General features: G+C 35.4%; 1 protein-coding gene across 7 annotated transcripts in view; it reads right to left on the bottom strand.

Annotated features, from left to right (window-relative positions):
* Window positions 1-25279, bottom strand: part of YLPM1 (YLP motif containing 1) — a 74368-nt gene that overhangs the window by 10879 nt on the left and 38210 nt on the right. For 2 of the 7 annotated variants that reach the window (XM_081290676.1, XM_081290680.1), the window contains 14 exons: window positions 24513-24630; window positions 22877-22903; window positions 17871-18291; window positions 17667-17759; window positions 17029-17221; window positions 16435-16553; window positions 15435-15589; window positions 12515-12577; window positions 12139-12258; window positions 11742-11918; window positions 11574-11657; window positions 10777-10860; window positions 7760-7840; window positions 4611-4662 (listed from right to left, as the gene is read on the bottom strand). In XM_081290676.1, the coding sequence (XP_081146802.1) occupies window positions 4611-4662; window positions 7760-7840; window positions 10777-10860; window positions 11574-11657; window positions 11742-11918; window positions 12139-12258; window positions 12515-12577; window positions 15435-15589; window positions 16435-16553; window positions 17029-17221; window positions 17667-17759; window positions 17871-18291; window positions 22877-22903; window positions 24513-24630 (1787 nt within the window). The remainder of the gene's footprint in view (window positions 1-4610; window positions 4663-7759; window positions 7841-10776; window positions 10861-11573; window positions 11658-11741; window positions 11919-12138; window positions 12259-12514; window positions 12578-15434; window positions 15590-16434; window positions 16554-17028; window positions 17222-17666; window positions 17760-17870; window positions 18292-22876; window positions 22904-24512; window positions 24631-25279) is intronic. The other 5 variants (XM_081290677.1, XM_081290681.1, XM_081290678.1 and 2 more) reach the window with 4 other exon arrangements.

The raw sequence follows: 25279 nt of genomic DNA, 5'->3' as shown, positions 1-25279 counted from the left end.
GTTGACCATTCTGATGCTGAAGTCTAGTCAGCCAAAGTGACCAGATCTGATATTTCTTTCTGAACCCTGATTCAGAGGGCCAGGCCTCCCAAGAGCTTACAACTATAATCAATTAAATGAATAAGAATTCCACATCCAGAAACTATGATAGGAGATTAGATGTCTTAAAGAAGAACACACAATGAAAATGTGTTGTGTCTTTTTTATTGGTTATTAATAATTGATCTTGAATACTACATATGGAATATCATGAGTTATATACATTTTTAGCTACAATAAAGTACTAAACTTTTGAATCATCTGAAGTTATATAAACATACTATTATTAAAGCAGACCAATAAAGGTAAGCCTAAAAGCTTCAGGAACACAATGACCATACTTCATAGAATTCCGTAACAGGTACAGAGGGTATATAATAGAAATCTTTAAGGTACCAAGTTGGAGAGAACTTGATATGAAGTGCAATGGAAGCAGTGGCAAGGAGGAGGGTGAATTTATGCTTCAAATATATGAATTTCACACACAACAAACTGTACAATATTTAAAGGCCAGAAAGACTTTGCATAATTGGCAAACTTTTTAGTTTCAACCCTCCCAACCCACAAAAGCAATTATCACTGAAAAATCAGTAAGGCAAATTTATTACTTTACAAAACTCAAGAAAAGTTTTATCATCTTGTTTTGGCAAAATTTTCACATGGGTGGGGTTCTGTAGAACCAGTCTTGTATTTCCTCTGCAGATCACATGCTATACCAAGTGGCTCTATCTACAGGCCATACTATACACAATCTTAAATAAGTGACTCCTTCCTGCACAGGGACATAGGATATGGTATTTGAAAATCAACAAGGTCCTATAAGCAATGACACCGGACTTAGTTCAATAGCATACAGTGTTACCAGAAGAGTAGGAAGCTCCCGCATACTTACTATTAATAAGTTAAATAAACCTCAATTGAGTTTGAAACTTAATACAATTAATTTTGACATTAACATACTTCAAAGGAAAAAAATTCACATTTCAATTCCAAGAATAGAGAATGGCCAGGTAGCAATGCAGAAGAGCAGTGAAAACTGCAAGAGATTTTCCTCATACACTGGATATATGACAGGAGTTACAGACCAGGTGTTCTAGTCAGAAGAGCAGGCATTTCTAGTCTGAGCACCCTTGTTTGAAATGTTTAATTTGAAATTTTATTGTGCAATCTGTTTAAAGGTTTCCTTGTTGGGACTAAAGAAAGGCTCATTCATACCCCTTCCACATGGCATACTGGAAACCTAAACACACAGATGGATGGCATAAGGTGAGGAAAGAGGAATCTGGGTTCTTAATTATAAAAGGAAGATTGGTGACCAATACACTTACACTAATGATTTTGAGACATCTGAGATTCAAAAGATAAAGTTTTAAGATGATGATGAATTTTAAATCCAACTTGGCAGGCCATAGAATTTTACCACATCTTTAAAACTGTAAATATTATTATACAGCACAACAGAAGAATTCTTTAGATACATCTAAGTATTTCCTAAATGTAAATAGTATCTGAAAATCTGTTCATGGTGAACATACAAGCGTTATGTGCCTATACAAACAATAGTTACATTCCAACTGTGAAGAGATGAGTCTGACTGATGTGCAGAAAGCCAATACACAACAACTTAAGTACAGAAAAATGACATAGAGAAGAGAAAGACAAAAGTACTTTAGATGGTGAAACCTAAGTTAGGATGAAAATGGTTTCAAATATTCTAGTTCTTACAGTTTGGGAAACGAAAATCACATTGCTGGAATTTAAGCAGCTTCAATTCTGGATCCCAGCATCTGATGTGGCATGTAATAATACCCACCTTGCTTTAGGATGCCTGTGTCCCAGCTGGGAAGTAACAGGTATAAAACTAAAGGCAGACTACAGGCAGCCTTCAACAGTTCCATGACACCCACACCAGATGTAGCTCAGGCCTGCTCTGAACTATTTCAAAATTAGGTTGCTTTCAGACACAGACACAGGCTGAACTATATACTGGGCACAGATCAAGACTCTGCAATGAGACCTAACCAGATGCTTGAAAAATTTGAGGTCAGAATTTTCTTACTGGCAGACAAATTTGTGAATCAAATTCCTCAGTTCCAGATTCAGCTCTTCTTTTGGTTCAATGTGTGACACTGCTAAAGCTTAATGTTTCCACCAGCATAATCATATTACCAAGAGTAATTTAAGAATGTTGATTGAGTACTCAGAAAAATCAATTGTACCTGTTATGATAAGGAAGACAACATAAATAAGCTAATTCTCAGGTAAAGATACTCATGAGTTAAAGGAAAACCTCTAAACTGGCTCAAAAGACTAATCTCAAAGGAATAAGTACTTTCAAGAAGACACACTGGATTTGCCTTCCTCCATGGATGGATCGGCTTTCAAGACAATACAGTGGTGCAAGATGCAAGTCCTTATACAAAGTATCATTGTCACTCCTATTATAAACAATCAAAAGCTGAACTGTAAACATTAGAATTTATTTTCTAGATTTATTACCAGACTTAACCCTACCAGAAATGGTTTATAAGAAATCCATTCCTATAATTCATTGTCTAACACTGTTTTCAAAACCGAGTGTATCTGTGTAAGATATATTTTCTGAGGATTAAATGGTACACAAGCCAGAATTCTTCCCAGAAATTAAAATCAATGCTAATGTCATATTTTCTTGAATAATTATCATAACTAAATTCCATCTTCTTTTCTCCTTAGAAACTAGAAATAAAAGTAAAAAATGGACCGGTTTCAGTTTAAAAAACCACTATCCCAGATCACATATTACACAATGCCTCTGAGGAATATTTGCTTAGCTAAAATAGTTATCACTTTTATATTCACCTTATCTATTTTTATTTATAATCTTTCTTTGCCCCAGAAGATAACCCCCATTTAGAAATAGTTTTAGTGTCTTATAGATTATTTCCAAAGTACATAAGCCTCGAACTTCAATCTAATGTCAAAATAAGTAGAATAAGTACAACCACAGCGTCGTTATATAAAAAATTAATGTGGTTATTATTCTCTACATATTTAATTGCATTTAAACATATATGTGTTTCAGGTCTAAGGAAGGAGACAGTTGGTGATTATTAAGATTTCCCACAGAGGAAAGAAAAGTAGAATATGTCAGTGAAACATACATAGTTTTCATTTAACATATGCTTTAAAAAAAAAAAAAAAAGTCTTTTGTTTGTCTTTAGTGCTGGGGATTGAACCTAGGGCCTCACACATGTTAGGCAAGCATTGAGCTACATCACCAGCTCTAAAAAATGTTTAGATTTTATTATAAAGAACCTATCCCAGCCAGGTGCTGTAATGCTGGCGGCCCAGGAGGCTGAGGGCCTACGCAACTCAGTGAGACCTTGTCTCTAAATAAAATACAGAAAGGGCTGGTGATGTGATTTAGTGGTTGAGTGCCCCTGAATTCAATTCCTGGTACAAAAAAAAAAAAAAAAAAAAAGAAAAGAAAAGAAAAACCTATCCCAATAACAGTAATATTACTGTTTATGGAACTACTTTTTAAACACGTAGTCAATATCAAGAGTTAGCGCCAGTAGCTGTGCAAAACAGAAGGCATAATTTTCACAACTGTGTATTTTCTGTGGTGCCAGAAACACAATGTGTCCTAGGGAGTGAAGCAGCTAAATGACTAAATTTGTTCTATGAAATAAAGACGTTTAGACAGTTCCTTAAGTTTTGGAGTCACAGTATGATACCAGGAAGAGAACAGCAGAGGCTGACAGACATAATTCACACATCATTAAGGCCTTTGTAGTTCCAAAAGTTTCCTAGCATGTTTTCTTAAAATTTTTCTGATATATCTCAATCGACATGTTAAACTGTTCTCTTTAAATGAAGTAATAAAAATTTTAAAATGCTTTACAGTATCACCATGAAATACTGGAGGAATCTGCTTGATTATGTGTTTTTGTTTGTTTGGCATGATGGAAAACCTCACATTAAGAAACTTTGAAGTCTGATTTAAATAATCATTTTAACTGGTTTACCTTGTAACCTAGTGCTAACGACAACTTGAAGGAAAATTTATATGGAATCTCATAAAGCAGGCTCTTCAAAAATCTGAATTAGATATTCACTTCCCTATATCCAGAACCTCTAATTCATTACAAGAAAAATATGTGCCTTTTAATTAATCTTTAGACTTTAATAATTATTACCCTTATCCAAAGTATCATAAACAGGTTCAACTTTGGGCTGCAATTAAATATTCTTTAAAAGAAGAAACGTCACCAGCACCAATATTTCTGATCAATATAAAAAAAAAGAATGTTAAAAGTTATAGAATTATTAAATTCATCAAATACTTCACTGTACTCTAAAAACTTCAAATGGAATAGAGCAATTCTTTGAAATAATCTTTTTCCACTCTGTCACAAGATATAACTAGTTAAACCAAAAGCTAATGAAACAGACTGGAGGATGTGAGGCAGGCCAAAAATTGTGTTTTCATCTGAAGTTTTGGGAAATTTGTTCTTCTTATAGCAGAAAGCTCTATGACCATTACCATGAGGTATCACATATAAAAACAGGAAAAAGGAAATACCCACCTAGCTTTGCCTCAGAAGTGTCCATCTCCCATTTGCTTTTCGGAATGTAACCCTAAATCGTACACAGAGAGAAGCTCGAAGGGTTAGAAAGAGACACATACATGCAAAACACTTTTGAACTGGAAAAGCATTAAAACTGGGAATGGATTCAGTTTCCACTCACTAGTTGTAAATATATCCTTAGGGAAAACACAATCTCATTATCTTTGAAGAAACTAAAAGACCAAATTTGCCAAACTTCATGCATGGATTTTAGGGTAGTCACTTCAGTAATAGTATTGTGAAGGCGCTTTGAGGCAGCTATGGTTCAGAGCTCATAATTGTAGTGTGAACAACAGCTGTATAGCAATTATGATAAGAATGTACAGATAGTTACTATGCCAAAATTAATATCATTCTGTGTCTGATATTAATCACTAGCTAGGTGATTTTCTATCACAGCTGCTATTCTCAAGTGATTGTAGCAGGAAGTCCAAAATGTGTTCTTCAAGACAGTTACGTGACAGTCCAGTGTTATTTTAAGTACTCGAAAGAAAGGAGGAGGGCTGGTATCACTGAACCCAACTACCCAATTATGAAGTTCAAACTCACTTTAAAATGACTCAATCCATGTACCAGTTAGATCTTACAAAGACTAATTTTATTGAATCAATTTCAGAGCATTTCTCTTTCATCAGTTGGAAATTAGATTATTATTTCTGATGTCTTTTTAAATTTACTTTTTCCCATTATATGAAAAACCAAAAATCTCCACAACCAACTTACATCTTGGGTATCATGAGATAACTGAGTGGTTTATTTCAAACTCCCAAAACAGTTTCCAGTTTTCCAGTGCATCTAGTGAACTATGCATTTATTCACCTAGCAAGTACATGTGATTTATCATGATTGCCCTTTCCTTCACTTGGACTGTTTTCTATTAGACCCTAACACACAGAAACTTTAACATTAGGACCTAGAAAACAGGACAAAGTCATCAAAGGTGTCAGCAATTTTTTTTTTATGAATCATTATATCTCTCTACTGTTGAGAATATTCGAGTTCATAGAACAGACTGACACAGCTAAGTTGGAAGGTGTGTTGAAAATGACAATAGCTTCTATGGAAGAGTTTACTTGAGCAGCAGCATCATTATACCAGGGAACTTATGGGTTTTACACATTTCTAGCCAGAACTAATAGTTCAATTTCAGCTTACTAGGTATTTCAGGTTATAAATTATATCATCTTTTCCAAATACATTACTAGAACAAACCACAAGAAAGCTATGCTGAAGCGTTGATGCTAAAAGTTAAGTACTGAAGAAGCCTGTACAAGTGATACATCAAAAATCATCTGAAATCCTTAAGCATCACTGGAATAATATAAACTCTGAATCAATTCTACTAGGTATACTGAAGCACTAAAGAAGGCAAACTACTGCACCATTGATCTCCCAACAAGGATTTTCTTAACCAAGAAATGTTTTAATTTCATCCAGTGTATCAATCATCACAGAGTGAAAAATGCAAAGTTTACTGAGAATTCTGTCAAAATAGTCGGAATGAAATAAGACTTGCTCTTAACCCTTTGGTTAATATTCTCCAAGAATCTTTTACTCTTGGGATAGAGTGCAACAGTAGAAGATCCTGGATTCTGGTCTTTGAATGGGTTAAGAGAAGTTTTAGAACATAAAGTAAACAAGGATATTAATTTCTGCCTGCTGGAACCATCCTGTTCTTTAAAACTCTACCATTCTCCCACTGCTTAAACTGTTAGACCATTTGGAAATAAAAGATAGTCCAGCAAGGTAGAACTCTAAGGCTTCCTTGCCATGACTCTGATGTAAAAATAGAGTATTATAGTGTGTTTCACTTTAAAAAATAGTACATTCAATTAAAAGCTCCAAGTTTTGACCTACACCCAAGCAACTGAGATGTTATGAACCATATCCTAAATTGAAATCTCTATAAAGGTAGAGCTTCAGAAAGCTAATGATATTGCAGACTTCTCAAATGGTCATTTTCTAGCAATATATATGCTGCAAGAAGCTAAAGAGGTCATTAACCATAGTCCAGAACAGGGTGGGTGGACCTTTAAGTGAAATTTCCTGCCTACATTTTAGATTATGTATGTCAAAATACAACTTAGAAAAAATAGACTTTGTTTAAAAAAAAACATACTGAGACTCAAATGCCATTAACTTTAAAGCTTATTTTTTAATCCACATTTAAAATCTATGAATGTAGGTTGACACCAACTCTATATAAACACAGTTTCTATCAAGAGTCCTCCGTATCACACATGGGTTTGATGGGACCACTCCTTGGAGAGTCTTTATACTCTGGGAATCCCCAGGAATGAGGGTTTTCGATTTATACATTTTCAGAGGAATATGAGAAGCAACTTTAGCAAAGGTGAAATATTAAATAAACCAAATAATAGTCTGGATTTAAAAAGCAACACTATTCCAAGGCATTGCTTATCTCTGTACCTCATTAGCAAATACTGAAAATTCAACATAACTCTATAGGTCGCATTTTCTTCAATAACAGGGTAAAGCAAACATCTCTACAGAGTTGTGATCAAAAACATTTACAGTACACAGGAACTTCAAACTCACAAATGTAAGTTTCTAATCAGCCTAAGCAAAATCCATTGGCTACACAATCAAAATTTTTCCCATCACTTAACAGGATAAAATGCAGAAGAACAAATCCAGTAGCCAGTGGCAACCCTCTGCCTCCTCATTCAATTAAGTTCTGACTTAGTTGACAGAAAAACTCGATTTTGAGATCTTGTAGCAAAGAAGAGACAATTTACGCATATGTTGGGTAGGCTGTTACCACATATCTGCTGGAATGTAAGAATGCCCTTTCAAATATAATTTTCTTAAAAAGTATATTCCCCTAAAACTATCCACAAATAGATGAATAGGTACAAAGGTAAGTTTCTTAGCACTCTGTTCAAGTTTTCTTTTAACACAGGGTTCTTTTGGTCTAGGGAAAAATAAAAAGTATCCAAAAATTTCCTTGAAGATGATTATGGAAACTTTTACCATTAAAAAGTGTATATCAACAGTAGTAATCTGACCACAGATCTGAATATAAAACCTCCTTAAGAAATCTAATAAAGAGACACTTTGTTCAAAGTGGTTGGTCTGTCTCCTACCAGTTCGCTTTCCTCTTCCTCTCCATCTTTTTTTTCTTCCTTTTGTTCTTCAATATTTGCATCAAAATCTTCCATTTCTACCTAGAGATGACAGTAATCATTAAACAGCAAACAAACAAAAAACATTTAGTTAACATTTAGAAAACCACTGAATTACTAAGATCAGGAATAAGCACTTTGGACGGTGTGCAAAGTATAAACTTACTATTAATTTTGAAACATAACTAATAAAGACAGAACAATATTCTGGCCTGGATACCCATTTTTACAATTCCCTACGAGATTAAATATAATGTTTTATTCCACGTAGATGGTTACTTGTTTTAAATGTTTATGGATAACTGGGTTTCTTTTTACAACCTTTAACAAGTATTTTTTTCCAAATAAGTAAACTTATGTTTCAAATTTTGAAATATAAGAAAAAGTATAGTAAAAAGTGGGATGATAGTAACTTGGCCCAGAATGGTAGTTAATGCAAATAAGAGTACCTGGATTTGAGAAGCTATGTTACAAAGTAAAATTGACAAAACTTGTAACAGATTACAAGGTAAATAGATAAGGTTAAATGGTATGGGGGAGGGTAAAAATCAAAGACAACTTTCAGATTACTAGCTTTACCAATCAAGTGACTGGGCCAGACATGGTGGCACAGGCCTGTGATCACATTGGCTCAGGAGGCTGAGGCAGGAGAATTCCAAGTTCAAAGCCAAACTCAACAACTTAGTGAGGCCCTAAACAACTTAGTGAGACCCTGTCTCAAAAAATAAAACATAGGCTGGGGATGTGGTTCTCTGGTTAAGTAGCTCTGGGTTAAATCCTAGGAACCAAAAAAATAAAAAATATCTGATTGGTGATTTTAATTGAAAAAACAGAATACTAAAACAGGTTTGGTTGTGAGTTGGTTGAGTTTAAAGTGAAGATAATTTTTTTTGACAGAGAATTTAGAAAAATGTAATCATAGAAGAATTATAAAAATCACCTATAATCCCCCATTAAAAAATTAAGATTGTAACATAAGGTATAAAAATGGCAATCCAAACTACCATGATGGGCACAAGAGTAGCAATATATGGTGCCAGAAAGAGTCAGATCATTTATATAATGTGCAAAGTAAAAATCAAGCTAAGCAGAGAGTCTTAAAGTTGGGAAGCAGGAAAAGTCAATAAAAGACACTGAAAAGTGATGGCCAGAAAAGCAAAGCCAGAAGTGTGTAGACTCACAAAAGCCAAGATAAAAACATGTTTTCAGGAAAGTAGGCAAAGTAAAGTAATAGAAGAGAGAATTGTCCACTATCATGGAAATCACTGGTGAGAGAGTCACTAGGTAATGGAAAGAGCAGAAGCCAGAGGAAATGGGCTGAGGAGTGGTATGACAGTTAAAAACACAACAACAACATTGAGTACAGATAACTCCCACTCACAGGAAGAGATCAAACAGAACAGAAGCACACAGCAATTAAAATGGAAAAATTTCTCCTTTCCATGATAAAGATTTTCTTCCACCAAATTAACTCATTCAGGCAAGAATTACTAACAAGTGAAAATATGTTAGAGAACAGGATATTCACAGTTCCAAAGAATTTCCCTTATAGATTATTCTTACAAAAAGAGAAAGATAGAAACACTTGACTGATATTACCTTAGTCAAGCAATGTCTAAATCATAACAAAGAGAGAAACTGACATCGTATGACTCCTAATGGGGAGCACTGAGGACACAACATCACTCAGGTAGAATTCCTGCTAATGTTCAATGTCACGAGCCATCCATGGGCTGTGTGTGTGAGCTATGCGCATTTGAGCATATGAGGGGACTGCTGTGGCGTTGTGTGCTGATTGGGCTGTGCAAAGCCTTTCCTTTTGCTCTGCCTGTGATCCCACACAGCACCTGAGATGGGTGTGACCTGCCAAGATGTCAATCAATCTGCTGACCACAAGACATCACCAAGCAAGACTCTACCTTTCAAAACCCTATCCCTTGAAATACTCTATCAAATGTCTTTTCCCCCAAAAATAGTGGGGTTCTGGGTGTACTCTCTCTTGCTCCTTCCAGTGCTATCCAGCGTGGAGCTGACCCTTGAGATCACAGAGCAGTGCCACATTCGAAACTCATGTTCTTGTTTTGCATGGTTTCTTCGCTGTTTTCTCAGTTTATTGCTGCAGCTAGCTCCATTGAACCCAGCTCATCTTGCCAGTCCAGCTGCTGGCGACAGTTCAACCTAAATCTTAGCACACAGAAACAAGCAAACCCAAACTGAAGCTCCTTCTAAAAAACAACTGGCCTACGCTCTTCAAAAATTCTGTCTTTATGGGGCTGGGTATGGAGCTCAGTGTTAAAGTGCTTGCCCAGCATTTGTGAGGCACTGGGCTCAATTCTCAGTACTGCACATAAATAAATGAATAAAATAAACCCCAGCAATAACTAAAAATACATATAAAACTTTTTTTTTAAAAAAGATGAATAGCCAAGTGGTCTAAATACAGCAGGTGTGTAATGTGCCTTTTTTTAAAAAAAAATTCTGTCTTTATCATAACAGGTGGAGAATTACTTTTACATGAAAGGATTAAATTCTGGAATTTAAAGAAATTGCTATAAAGCATGTATTAGGAACAGCTGATAAAATCTGCACAGAAACTATACATAATTCAAGAAATGTAATTCAGGAAACTTGTTAAATTTCCTAAACTTGATAATTGACTGGTTTTATAAGAGAATGTTCTTGTTCTTAGGAGATGTCTACTATAGTATTTAACTGTGACAAGCTGTGAGGTCTACAACTTAATTCTCAAATGGTTCCACAAATAATAATGCCAATATTAATAACAATAATATTAAGCATATATCTATGTAGAGAAAAAGGTGGCGAAATGTTAATAATTGGTATATCTCAATGAAAGATCTGAGGTACAGGTATTATACTATTCATGTAACTTTTCTATATGTTTTACATTTTTCAAAGTACAAAAGGTGGAAAAAAAAAGTTTTTGAATAGTATTTAAGCTAAAGATACACACATACCTCTTCAATAGCAGCATCTTGCAGCAAAGAACGAATATCTAGACGCATCATGTGACGAGGTGCAGTTTCCCAGTGATCAGCCATCTATTAAGAAATTCAGGAGGTCAAGTAATTTCTAGAAACTACTCATATAAAGACTAAGTGAGTATCCAAGATAAAGTGAACTAGTACTGTGAGTGTAACAGTCCAGTTCTAGGAAGAGCCAAGCCACCCCTTTCATATATACACAGGAAAAGAAATGTTAATAAAACAGGTAGAAAAGATGTTCGAAAAGAAAACAGGATAGGGGTTAAGGTTGTGGTTCAGTGGTAGAGGGCTCACCTAGCACACATGAGGTGCTGGGTTCAATTCTCAGCACCACATTTAAAAAATAAATAAAAAATAAAGGTATTGGGGCTGGGGTTGTGGCTAAGCAGTAGAGTGCTTGCCTGGTGGGTGTGAGGCACTGGGTTCGATTCTCAGTACCACATATATATTAACTAAATAAAGGTCATTGACAACAAAAAAAAATATTAAAAAAAAAAAAAAAGGAATTGTGTCCAACTACAACTAAAAAAAAAAATATTTAAAAGGGTGGGGGGCCTGGGGTTGTGGCTCAGCGGTAGAGTGCTCGCCTATACCGTGCGAGGCCTTGAGTTCGATCCTCAGCACCACATATGGATAAATAAATAAAATAAAGATATTATGTCCAACTATAACTAAAAAAGAAAACAGGATAAACAAGGACTTCCAGATAACAGTGCTAATGTGGGAAAAATAAAGATTAGGGTACTCTACCACCCTGTTTCTGAAATCACCTTATTTATTTCTTTAAGCTTTCTTCCATGAATATTTCTCTTGCCACAGGTCTGGTTATCTGCACTCATTTCAGCCAAATATACCTAAGCAACAATAAATAATGATTAGGCAAAGAAATATAAAACTTACATGTAAATGAAGTGTTTAAAGTTCTCTTAAGTCCATACCTCAAATCCCTTGGTTTTTGCTGCACTCCAAAACTGGTCAAAATGTCTAACTTTGTCATTGATAGCATCCAGAATGATAAAGGGGAAAAAGCCATCATCCAGAGTCTTTTTGAAGGTTTTGAACATGCTGGTACGGTAAGTCTCCTCCATTTCAGCTTCATATTCATATTCCATTACCTAAAATCCCCCCAAGAAGGTCTGAAGTTAGCACAAGCAAAGACTCATCCTAGATTTTTTTTTACTGGCATTTAGATAGAGACGCTTTTGTACTCTTTCTTTCACACCTGAGTTCCAAAGTTTGAGAAGTTTTAGTCTTCAAAAAAGCACATATCTCTCTCCTCTTTAAATACTATTAATGAATTAAATTAAGAATGTAATCTAAAAGAATATATCACACCTTCTTTTTAATTTTCTTTCCAGAATCTGGATCTTTTTCTTCTTTTTCTACTTCGGTGATGAAGTAATCATCCAGGCTTAAAACTCTGGGTGCAGGCCCTCCAAACTCTACCTCCTTATCCTAAGAATCAAATAGTCAAGAAGGTTAAAAAAAAAGAAAATCTATGAAGTCTATTAAAGAATGTTAATTCATTGAGAACACCAACATTTTTTTCTTATGGTTAAATAATATATAATTTTCTGATGGTTGCAAATCAGAGGCAAAAACACTTGTTTCAATAGATTAAAAAAAAAAATTATATGGAACGACATGTACCATGGACCACCACATTGCTCACTAACATAAACAACTGATTTTTTAACTATCCCATACTCACTCGAATAAGTTTTGCAACATGTGTCTTTCCACTGCCAGGCAATCCTCTCATTATAACAACAATCTGAAACACAATGGGAGAAAAATCACTCAGGAGATTTTTTTTTTGCAATGAGATCTTAGTTAACAATGACCTAAGATAAATGAATAATGTTAGAAATGAACAGTAGGAAAACTGGGCAAATTTATAAATATGTAGAAATTAAATGACATATTCCCAAATAATCTGAGTCAAAGAAAAAATCAAAACAGAAGTCAAAAAAGAGTCTGACATGAATGAAAATAAAAACAACATACCAAAGTTCAAGGGATAAAGCTAAAAAAGTGCTATAAGAGCCCATATTAAGAAAGAAGATGTACAATCAATAACCTAAATTTCTATCTTAAGAAACTGAAAAAAGAAGAGCAAACTAAACCTAAAAAAACAGGAAGAAGGGGGCTGGGGTTGTGCCTCAGTGGCAGAGCGCTCACCTAGCATGTGCGAGGCCCTGGGTTCGATCCTCAGCACCACATCAAAATAAAATAAAGATGTTGTGTCCACCGAAAACTAAAAAATAAATACAAAAAAATTCTCTCTCTCTAAAAAACAGATAAATAAATAAATAAATAAAGATGATATTGTGTCCAACTTAAAAAAATATTAAAAAAGAAAACAGAGGGCTGGGGATGTGGCTCAAGCGGTAGCGCGCTCGCCTGGCATGCATGCGGCCCGGGTTCGATCCTCAGCACCACATACCAACAAAGATGTTGTGTCTGCCGAGAACTAAAGAATAAATATTGAAAATTCTCTCTCTCTCTCTCTCTCTCCTCTCTCACTCTCTCTTTAAAATAAAGAAAGAAAGAAAGAAAGAAAACAGAAGGCAACAATAAAGATTAGAGCAGAATGTAATAAAATAGAAAAAAAAAAAACTTGTATGGTTTAGAATGGTTTGAGTGTGTTCTTCAATGGTTCATATGCTGGAAGGTTGGTCCCCACTCAGTTTGCAGTGCTGAGAGGGTAAAACCTTTAAAAGGGTATGGCTTAGGGGCTGGAGGTATATGTAACTCAGTGGTAGAGCATTTGTCTAGCACATGTGAGGCACTAGGTTCAATCCTCAGCACTGCACATGAATGAATAAATAAAATAGAAGTATTAAAAAAGAGATGGCTTAGTGGGAAGTAATTACATCACTAGGGATGTGTAATGTAGTTCTTGAGGGAACCTGGATCTTTCCCTCAAGAGTGGGTTATTGGGGCTGGGGTTGTAGCTCAGTGGTAGAGTTCTTGCCTTGGACGCGTGAGGCCCTGGGTTCAATCCTCAGCACCACATAAAAATAGTTATTAAAAAAAAAAAAAAAAAGCAGGTTGTTACAAAAAGAGTGAGCCTAGGTTGCTGCATGGTTTAGTGGGAAAGGAGCTGAACCCAGTCACCTTTAAGAGGCCTTAGGAGTAAGGTTTTGATTTAGATTAGCGTGCCAAAATGTGGTTCAAGATTCTTCAGGACTCAGCATAATGGGTATGTGTTTGGTTATCCGCAGAGTGGCCAAACCCTAAGTTCACTAATGGAGGCAAGGAAAAAAGGGTTGCCCATTTTCCCTATGAGTAGAATTTGATGGAAAGAGGTGCATACCCAGAGTTAATTGTTATATATCAAAGGGTTTGGAGAACATTGATTAAGAAAGTTTTTTCTTGAAAAAACTCAGTATGGTCATCTACTGCTGCTAGAAGGTTATGTGATATAGTATGTAGCATGCAGTGTGTTATATACTATATAATCAAATACAATGGAAACACAAGTAAAATGAAAAAAAAAAAAAGGAAAGGAAAGGAAAGGAAAGAAAAGAAAAAGAGTGAGCCTAGCCTCTGTGTCTCTCTGGCTTTTTGTAATGCCATGTCATCTCTCCTCTCGCATAATTTTCCGTGTGGCCAGAAAGTCCTACTACAGCCAAGCAGATGCTGGCACCATGTTCTTCAATCTCCAGAATTATAAACTGAATAATATCTCTTTCCCTTACACAGTACCTAGTCTTGGGTATTTTGCTATAGGAACAGAAAACAAGACTATAAAATCAAAAGCTGGTTCTGAAAAGATCAACAAAATTGATAAACTTTTACTGAGACTAAAGAAAAAAAGAGAAGACTCAAATTACTATAATCAGAAATGAAAGAGGGGACATTACTACCAACTTTACAGAAATAAAAAAAGATTATAAAGGAACACTATGAACAAAGGTATACCAACAAATGAGATAATTTAGATGAAATAGACAAATTTCTAGAAAGGCACAGACTACTAAAACTGACTCAAAAAGAAATAGCCCACCTGAATAGATTTATGACAAGTGAAGACACTTGTAATTAAAACAACAACAACAAAAAACTACCCACAAAGACAGATCCAGACCCAGATGGTTTTATCACTGAATTCTACCAATTCTTCACAAATTCTTCCAGAAACAGAAAGAATAATCCTAACTTATTTTTGTCAGAATTACTCAGCTACTAAAACTACTTTTACCTGTTTCAAAATGGTTGACTGAGCTTTCATGAATTTTTAAAAGTTTTCCACTATCTTTTTTTGGTCATGAAATTTAGGACTAACTAAGGGGTTCCATAGTATGTTTGTGAGTTTATATGGTGATTTAGAGAGGGTAAGGTAGCTTGAATCTGATATTATTTCTATGTTGCAGAAAAGAAAGAAAGTTCAGGTCTGGGGCTGTAGCTCAGTGGCAGCTCTGCTTGCTGAGCATGTGTGAGGAACTGGGTTCGATCCTTAGCATCAAGTAAAAATAAACAAATAAAATAAAGGCATGCTGTCCGTCTACAACTACAAAAATTTTTTTTAATGAAAAAAGAAAAGACAGAAAATTCTATTCAGGATATTAAAATGAATCTCTTATCATCTTCAGAATTACAAAAAACTAGTCAACTCCATGACTCACTCTTTCAGGTCTGCTCTCCCGGCCTGGTGGTTTCAAAATGTCATCCACATTCTTTGATTCAGGCTTCTTCTCAACCCGTGGAGCTGGAGGTGGCTGGTGACTTAATGAAGGAGCTGGCAGGGTCATTCGCTCCTCTGGGTAAGCTCTTCGTTCTCCTAAAATTCCAGCAGTTGAATACAGTTATTATTTATATAGAAATTATTTTGAAAGTTAACCGTCTACCCGCATCTTAATCATAATTTCCAAAAAGTCTAATGATTTGAAGGCTTTTACTTTAATTAGAGGAGATTTAAAGTAATATAAGTCTACTGAAATCAAGAAAACAAAAAGATTTATATATATTTCAAGAAACAGTGTTCTACAAAATATTGAGCTCATCCTTCTTTATATAAAATGTATAAAAAAGACAAACAGCAGGACACAGTAAAATAATAAATATTGTGCTGGACAATCCCAAGCATGACCAATAGTTCAGTAAATTCTGCTTTCGAATTTTAAGAACAAGAGTCATCAGCTTACAAATAAATAAATGTAAGTAAGTTACATAGCAATGAAAAACTAAAAGCAACTTAAATGTCCAACAATAAAGGTCTTTCTTATATTTTGTCTACACAATGGAATGTCACAGAGCCACTAATATGCTCAAAGTCTGGGTTCAATCCCAGCATCACAAAACAAACAAAAAAACGCATTTATACTTTGATCCCAATTTCACAAATATGTATATGAGGAGAGAATGAAAAGAAAAATATAAAAATTATAATATTTGTAGTATGATGGGTGATGGAATTACAAGTGACTTTGTTTCTATTTTCCAAAATTTCTTTAAATTAATTTACATCTTATTTAATGAGTTTGCTATTTTTGATGATAATACTGCCATCTGAGAAATCTTCAAGTACATTTTACTCCAAAAGATTAAATCCTTAGCTGAAATGAAAAGCATCTCCCCTTTTGTCACATTCTCAATATCCTTATTATTAACAAGGTATCGCTCTACCTCCAAACATGGATGGGCCTTCATAGGCTGGTCGGTCAGACTTCCGATCATAGGATGGTCTATCAAATCCCCCTCTTCTGGATGAGGAGTGGTCTTTTTTGTCTCGATATGACTGAGTTCTAGAAGGCATAACAGGAAGGATTTTGGTAAATTAAAATTATTTAGAATCTCTGCTTTATAATGCAATATCATTATCAGCCCAATCCTCTACAGTTATTCCACATAGCCAATATTATATGTTGACTTTACTTTTTCACTTAGATCTACCTTACATAAACAAACCTAAGAAGCTCATAAACTGAAAAAATAAAATTATATGCCTATAATTAATGATTGTACCTTTATTCAAAATACTATTTCCTTTCCTTTCTGCATTTTCTCCATTTCCCATTTAATTATCTGGAATTCAAGCTAGCAAAACTCAAGAACCAGTGTTCCTAAAAACTGGCCCAGAATTCCTCTTTCTTCTCCAAATTATACACATACACACACAGAAGATTATGGCATTTACTAAATTTCCTTAGGTACACTGACTTTTGCTGAACTTAAAAATAATAATTGGCACACCAAGCAAAGAAATCTTTCATAGTATACCTATCATCTCGGGGTCGGCGTTCTCTGTCAAATCGATCGCGGTCATAGTCAATAACACGATCCCGGTCTCTATCTCTATGTGTCTCCCGATCCCTTTTAAAATCTCGATGATCTGTTATGACATTACTTTGACGATCAAAATAAGGCTCACGGTCTCTATCTCTATCATAGCGATCTCGCTGGCCTGTATGGTCTACAAAACACAACAGAAAATAAGAAATATATTCCTTTTTTCAGAAATAAAAGCAGAAAAGTATAAATCTAACTTTAGAATTAGCATAAATTTCTGCCCTAAATTCAACTTAATGAAACATTTAGTGGAGAGGGGGCAACAGAGTTGGAAGGATGGTGGAATGAGATGGACATCATTACCCTAGGTACATGTATAACTGCACATATGATGCGATGCTACATCATGTGCAACTGGAGAAATGAAAAGTCGTGCTGCAATTGTGTACAATGAATCAAAATGCATTCTGCTGTCATATATACCTAATAAGAATAAATAAATAATTTTTTAAAAAAGAAACATTTAGCTATGTTAGAGAACTGCCCAGAAATCTTACTAAAAACAAAATTATATAATAATAAGGCCTTAAAATTAGATTTGAAAATACTGAACTCTCAGGGAATCCTACCTGTCTCAAAACTTGACCTTTCAGGTAGTGGATCTGGGCGTAGAGTTATTCTTTCTCCATAGGGTATCTGTTCAACTTTATTAGTGGATATATCTGGTAAACAAAACCAGGGATAAAATGTTATAACAGTAAAACTGAAGAAAATCAACTTAAGGTCAACAATACCTGTAGAATCCCAGCTACAAGTTCACTACCATTACTCACCCCGGCCATGGCCATAGTCAACAGTCTGCTGCACTGGCGGTGGTTTGGACATTGGTGGCATACCCATAGGCATTGGGCCAGGAGGTGGAATGGTAGAGTGAACAGGTGGGGGTGGTAATACTGGAACAGGTGGAATCGTTGCAGTTTCTGACTTAAATTCTGAATTCAGTCCTTGTTCATCATTTGTATCCCAGAGCCCATAGAAAGAATCTTCATCCCAGCGTTCCTGTTCCACAGCTGAAGACTGTGGCTTTATCACTGGAGGAGGAGGAGGTGGTGGTGGAGGTGGAGGTGGAGGTGGTGGTATTGGCACAGGAGGCCTGGTCATAGGAACAGATGATCTTGCTGGTGGAGCAGAGGGTCTTACCATTGAACCTGGCGGTTTACCCATAGGAGGGGGTGGTCGATAGGACCCTGGAGGCTAGAGGACAGAGTAAATGTCTTAGTAGATGAGCACATCATCATGCTGCCACAGATCAATGTAAATTAAAGTCTGGTTCATGATCCAGATAAACTGGACTTATTCAAAACTTAGAACTTTGTTCTTTAGAGGATATCAGCAGAAAAATTAAAAGACAAGTCACAGATCAAAATATACGCAACTCTCAAATATAATAAAGGGCTTGAATTCCAAATACACAAAGCTCTTATAACTTAGTAATAAGATATATAATAAAAAATTCATAAGGATAAAATGAATTCATAAGGACAAAACTGATGTTTCTCCAAGGAAGATATACAAATGGCTAATGACACATGAAAAATGCTCAACATCATTAGTCATTATTTCATACTCACTAGAATAGCTATAGTTAATAAAACAGACAAAAATAAATGACAGTGAGAATGGAGAAAGAAGATACCCCTTAAATTGTTGGTGGGACTATAATGGTGCTACTACTTTGGAAAATGGTTTGCAAGTTCTCAAAAAGTTAAACATAAATTTATCATATTACTCAGAAATGCTATTTCTAAATATCTATCCAAGAAAAATAAAAATATAACTCTACTCAAAGACATATACACAAATACTCAGCAACATTATACAAACAGTCTAAATGGTCATCAATTAGTGAATGGATAAAAATGTGGACTATTCATAAAATGGACATTGTTCATCAACAAAAAGAAATACTGATTCATACTGTGACATGGATGAATCTTGAATACAAACATAAATAAAAGAGGCTGACATAAAAGACCACATAGTATATGATCTATATCATTGATATTTCCCAGAAAAGAAAAAATTAGAGATGAAAGTGAACTAGGTAAGGGCTGATGTTGTGGCTCAGCGGTAGAGCACTTGCCTGGCATGTGCAAGGCCTTGGGTTCGATCCTCAGCACTACATATAAATAAATAAAATAAAGGTATTGTGTCTAACTACAACTAAAAATTAAATATTTAGTGCTGGGGTTGTGGCTCAGTGGCAGAATGCTTGTCTAGCATGTGTAAGGCACTGGGTTCGATTCTTAACACCACATATAAATAAATGAATAAAATAAAGGTTCATCAACATCTAAAACAAAAATTAAAAAAAAAAAAAAAAAAGGAAAGTGAACTAGTAGTTCCCTAGGAGTGGGAGTGGGGGTGGTGGTGGTGATAGGGGTGATGGGGGTGATGGGGGTGATGGGGGTGGTGGTGAAGAAGAAATGGCATTAGTGTTATGCATCTGCCTTCAACATGAACTTACGGGGACATATGTACAATGTTTAAAATAGGAAATAGATCTGAAACTCTAGTTTTCTCTAGGATTAAATAAGAAAGGGGTGGAGTCAATAGTAAAAGTATTTCCTCAGTTCCTATTTAGAGCAGTATGGCCCTTAGCTAGTATTTCTAGCTGAGAAACAGATATTATCAAAAACATGCTGCTTTATTACAGGTAAAGGTACTTAGTACTTACACAACAAGTACAAAAATCTGGGCCATTTCACAATGTCATATGTGCTGGGATGATATAAGTGATAGGCAAAAGTGGCATTTGGTAGTCACTGAAAATTCAAATGCAGCTTCCAAAGCAGATTAAACTGACTGCTGGTAGAAAATTTCAGAGAGAGGGATAAATGGTTCAAATATAAAGACAGTCTGAAATTACCCCAAATAATTAATATTTAACAACATAATATAAAACTATGGAGGGGAGGGAAATATGATGGGTGACACAGCTTTGTGTTTTGAGTAGAAGATTACAAGTTTGAGAATAATTTTTTAAAAACTCATTTTCTTTGTGAATGTTTATCCTGAGTGTGTTATAATTTAAATGAAAATTAATTTAAAAATTGTTTCATGAAGAATAAATGGCATAGGGATCTTATTGGAGTGATAAAATGTTCTAAAAATGGATTTTGGTGACAGTTGCTTGCTTGGTGAGTTTAGTTAAAATATCATTGAATTGTACATTTGAATGGGTGAATTAAACGGTATGTAAATTATACCAACAAATTTGTTTTAAAAAAGGAAAAAATTATCTTCAACACTACTGCCCTTTCTTTTTTTAATATAGTTTTAGTTGTAGATGGACACGATGCATATATTTATTTATTTATTTGTTTGTTTATTTTTAAGTTGTGGTTGGACACAATACCTTTATTTTATTTTTTTGTGGTGCTGAGGATGGAACCCAGTTTACTACAGGTAAAGGTACATTTAGTACTTACACAACAGGTACAAAAACCTGGGCCATTTCACAATGTCATATGTGCTGGGATGATATAAGTGACAGGCAAAAGTCGCATTTGGAAAATGGTTTGCAAGTGCCTCACACGTTCGAGGCAGGCGCTCTACCACTGAGCTACAACCCCAGCCCATTTGCCCCTTCTTAAAATGAACTACACCCTCTCTCTCTTCTCCTTACCCTACTTAGTTTCAAATGTCCCAGATCCACCTGAACATACTAAAATTCCATGGGAAGGCCCTGTCATTAGCTTAAAACAAAAACAATCAGAGCCTGGGAAGACAATGCACACAATTACCACGTGTCAATTAAAAATATAAATATATTAAAAATGAAAATTCTCCACGGGCAATTCTCATGTTTACCCCTTGACTAAGAACTTCAGCTATGAACCATCTTACCAAATTAGAGATCTACCTCCTCCAAAAAAACAGTGAATTTCCAGTGAGAGAAACAAACTCTAGGAGACACCTTCCTTCTATTCCATTTAATTGTCTGGCTGACAACAGCAGTCTATAGCAAGGCTACAGAACATGAGTTTCAGGAAACAAAAAGAATTCAGAAATCATATAGGACATTTAGTAATCCCTCCAAGGAGTGCCACAGTTGTGTGCCATGCTTACTTCTGTTTTCAAAAAGTCATTTCACCAAACGCCAAAAGAAATGCATATTAATGAGAAGGCAGGGGAGCTGGGGATGTGGCTCAAGCGGTAGCCACTTGCCTGGCATGCGTGTGGCCCAGGTTCGATCCTCAGCACCACATACAAACAAAGATGTTGTGCCCGCCGAAAACTAAAAAATAAATATTAAAAAAAAAAAAAGGAGAAGGCAGCACCTCTTGGCAGACAGATCCTTTCTACTCATCACTGAAACCCAACTGTCAAATACATTTTATTTTAATCTTTGCAAGCCCAATTTGAACACTTCTTTCTCTCATTTATCTTAGTTCACTGCTTCTGGTTTGTTTGTTCTTTGCTCATACCTATTTTAGACCTCAAAGGGCCAACAAAATGTATCACACATTTATTCATGAGTAGGCTGTGCTTGAAAACTAAACTTTTTGAATAAAAAACAAAATTCACATATATGTAAGGAACATTAACTGAAGGCCATTACAAGCTGGAGTTAAAGACAAATGGCTATTACCTAAAGGTAAACTTTTTACTGGGATATGGCATTTTAAATTTTGTTATGAAAATGTATCTACTAATTCTACAAAAAATTCATATTAAAACATTGTATTAAACTATTAAATCTACCAAAAATATTAAATAGCAGAAGATTACAAGGCTACAAAAGATATAGTATAGATGTTATAAAATTATTGAAGAGAGCTGTTCAGATATATTATAGGAATAATTTTTGAAATGTCCTTCTATTGATTATTATTTTTGGTCACGTCAATATTTAATTTTAATCAATATGTATGAGACCATGTGTACCTGAATGCAACCAGAGCATAGCAGACAGGCATGGTTAAGAAACAAATTGATTTTGGGCAGGGAGATGACAATGTCTTTATTCTTTGACTGAAGTATCCTAACTGACTTTAAGTATTTAAATTATTCTTAAGTTACCCAATATAGCAACTGGATACAAAGAAATTCATTTAAGTTGTATTAATGACAGCGGAAGATTAGGAGATAAAAGATAATAGTTCTTGCTAGGCATGGTACCCCAAGTCTATAATTCTGGCTACTGGGAAGGCTGAGGCAGGAGGATACCAAGTTTGAGGCTAGCTATAGCAATTCAACTCTTTTTATTTTGTCTCAAAATAAAAAGAAAAGGGGACATATAGCCCAGTGGTAGAGTACTTGCCTAGCATGCATGAGACCCAGGGTTCAGTACCTCAGTTCTTATCCTGTGAGCTCAGTTTAGAAGGAAAGAGAAAAAAAAAAAAAACCAGAAAATCAAAATATAATAATAGCCTGGCACAGTGGCTAATGTCAGTAATCCCAACAACTTGGGTGGCTGACACAGGAAGACCACAAGTTCAAGGCCATCCTCCATAACTTAGTGAGATTCTTTCTCAAAATAAAGTAACGAAGGGCTGGGGATATATCTCAGTGGTAGAGCACTCCTGGGTTCAATCCCAGTACAAAAAAAAAACAAAACAAAAAAACTAAACACAATGATAAGGGTTATGACAGAGACTAATACAAGATGTTATAGGGATAGAGGATATGAGGGTAGTCACTTTATAAAAAGGGGAAGAAGACAGTATTATTGAATTCTAAAAGAAACAAGAATTAGGGCTGGGGATGTGGCTCAAGAGGTAGCGCGCTCGCCTGGCATGCGTGCGGCCCGGGTTCGATCCTCAGCACCACATACCAACAAAGATGTTGTGTCCGACGAGAACTAAAAAATAAAAAAAAGAATAAAAAAAAAAGAAACAAGAATTAGCAGCTTGGGGAAAAGGAAAGAAAAGAAACTCTAGGCTTAGAGAACAACATGCACATGCAAAGGCATGGAGAAGTACAAGAGTCTGGCACATTTACAAAATTAAGTAGCTCCAAGTGGAAGGAAACTGAAGCCTAAGTGGGTGGAGTAGCAAGCAATGGTCAGCAGAGGTCAGGACAGCACAGGAAGAACACAAAAGGCCATGAGAAAGACTAGATTTTATCCCCAAAGCAAATATGAAGAGTTTTAAAGCCAGGATACAACATACTGAGATTTATGTTTTAAAATGTCTATTCTGGCCAGAAGTCATATTAGTGCTACTTGAAGTGGAGTGTAAGCATATTCCCAAACACAAGGGCATGAGAACTTTCTGGGGTGATGGAAATTTTTTTCTCTTTTGTATAAATCTATCAAAACTCAAACAATAGACTTAAAATGGGTATTTTGTACAAATTATTATGTACAAATTATAACTCAAAATTTGCTTTAAAAAATAATCACTCTTGATAGCACACTGGAGGATGAGATGGAGAGAGATGAATCAGAATGTTTCTGAAATATTCTAGGGAAGACAGATTAAGGCTAAAACTGAGGTTGTAGGGAAGTGGAAAATGGAATATTAGATCCATATGACTGGACATGGACAAGTAGGACAAAGCAAAGACATAGGCTGACTTTCAGATTTATTTTCTTATGGTGCTGGGGATCAAACCCAGGGCTCTGTACATGCTAGGCAAGTGCTCTCCACTGAACTCTAACTGGTCCCCATATTTTGATTTAAGGTGACTAAAGATGGGAGAAGGAACATCTTAATCGGGAATGATCATGAGCTTCATTTTGAACATACTGAGTTTGACAGGAGACACATCCGCAGACAGAAACTGCAGGCACATGGATGCATACCAAAGACAAGAAATATGAAATGGGAAGTCAACATCATGGGAGTCACAGATGTCAACAACTGTATATGAGTGTTATATGTTAGACCAGGATGGAAGAGAACACTTAGAAACAAAAAGCAAATTTGATAAAATGGTTCAAAGTAGATTTTTCTCCCTCATTATGTTGTTACAAAATTATCTGCATAACAATATTTTTAAAGTCAATCACTGGCTTAAAGAAAATAATAAAAACCAAAATTCCAAAACAAAACAAAGGCAGAACTTAATCACTTAACTCTTCATTAAAAACCCCTTTTCTCTACTGCCTGAATGTACTAGGGTATGATGCTTGATCCCTTCTAATAGTTTAAAGGCAGATGGAGCACCAAAAGGTTCACATTCAGACCTGCCAGGTGGAAAACAGGACTATTTGAATAACAACAACAAAATTATTAGAAAGATTCTATAATTCTGTGAACATGAAGCCATGCAGTTTAGGTACATTTATTCTACTTATCAAAACCTGGGGAAAAGGAGCACTTCTGCCAACTTTTGACCATATTATTAACAAAGCTTTTACTTTTCCCAAATTTGCAATTTTATCGCAGAAATTTATGCTTATTGTAATTTAAAAATCCACACAATGTAGAAACTATTTCACTTTCTGAGCACATATTTTCCCATACCGGATACATCCCAGGTCTTGATGTATTCTGCAATCTTGAGTCCTGGGGTGGTAGATGGTCAGCCAGCTGTGGCTCAGAACCAAAGTCTTTCATTTTTTGAAGCTGTTCTTTCTGTTCCCTATAAACAAATAAAATTGCCATTGTATATAAGGTCCGCTGACACCATTCCTAAATGACTATGATTAATATTAAAGAGAGAGAAAGAGAGAGAGAGAGAGAAACCTAAAAACTTTGTCCTATACACAGTAACCATACAGCACCCCGTGGATAATGTTCTCTTGCTTTACATAGCTAACTTATCAGCCATGTAAATTATTAATAATTTACTCATCACATTTTTCTTTTATCCAAACACTCTCCTAGTATTTTTTTCAATACTCTAGAAAAATTTTGTGTATGGGTGTGTGTCAGGAATTGAACCCAGGGGTGCTTAACCACTGAGCCGTATCCCCAGTCCTTTTTTATTCTGAGATAGGGTCTTGCTAAATTGCTTCGGGCCTCACTAAATTGCTGAGGCTGGCTTTGAACTTACAATCCTCCTGCCTCAGCCTCCTGAGTTGCTGGGATTATAGGCATGAGTCACCACACACCACACCCAGCTAGAAAGGTCGTTTTTTTTTTTTTTTTTTTTTTTTTAACTTGGCTTGGTCTTTTTTTTTTTTTTTTTCCTTTCTTCTGATATTAGGGATTGAACCCAGAGGCACTCTGCTACTAAGCTACATTCCTTTAGGGTCTCACTAAATTGCCGAGGCTAACTTGGAACTTGC

This window comes from Spermophilus citellus (assembly GCF_964194105.1).
Source record: "Spermophilus citellus genome assembly, chromosome: 4".
Classification (NCBI taxonomy): domain Eukaryota; kingdom Metazoa; phylum Chordata; class Mammalia; order Rodentia; family Sciuridae; genus Spermophilus; species Spermophilus citellus.
The sequence above is the reverse complement of the archived record's forward strand: the minus strand, read 5'-3'. Positions and strand labels throughout refer to the sequence as shown.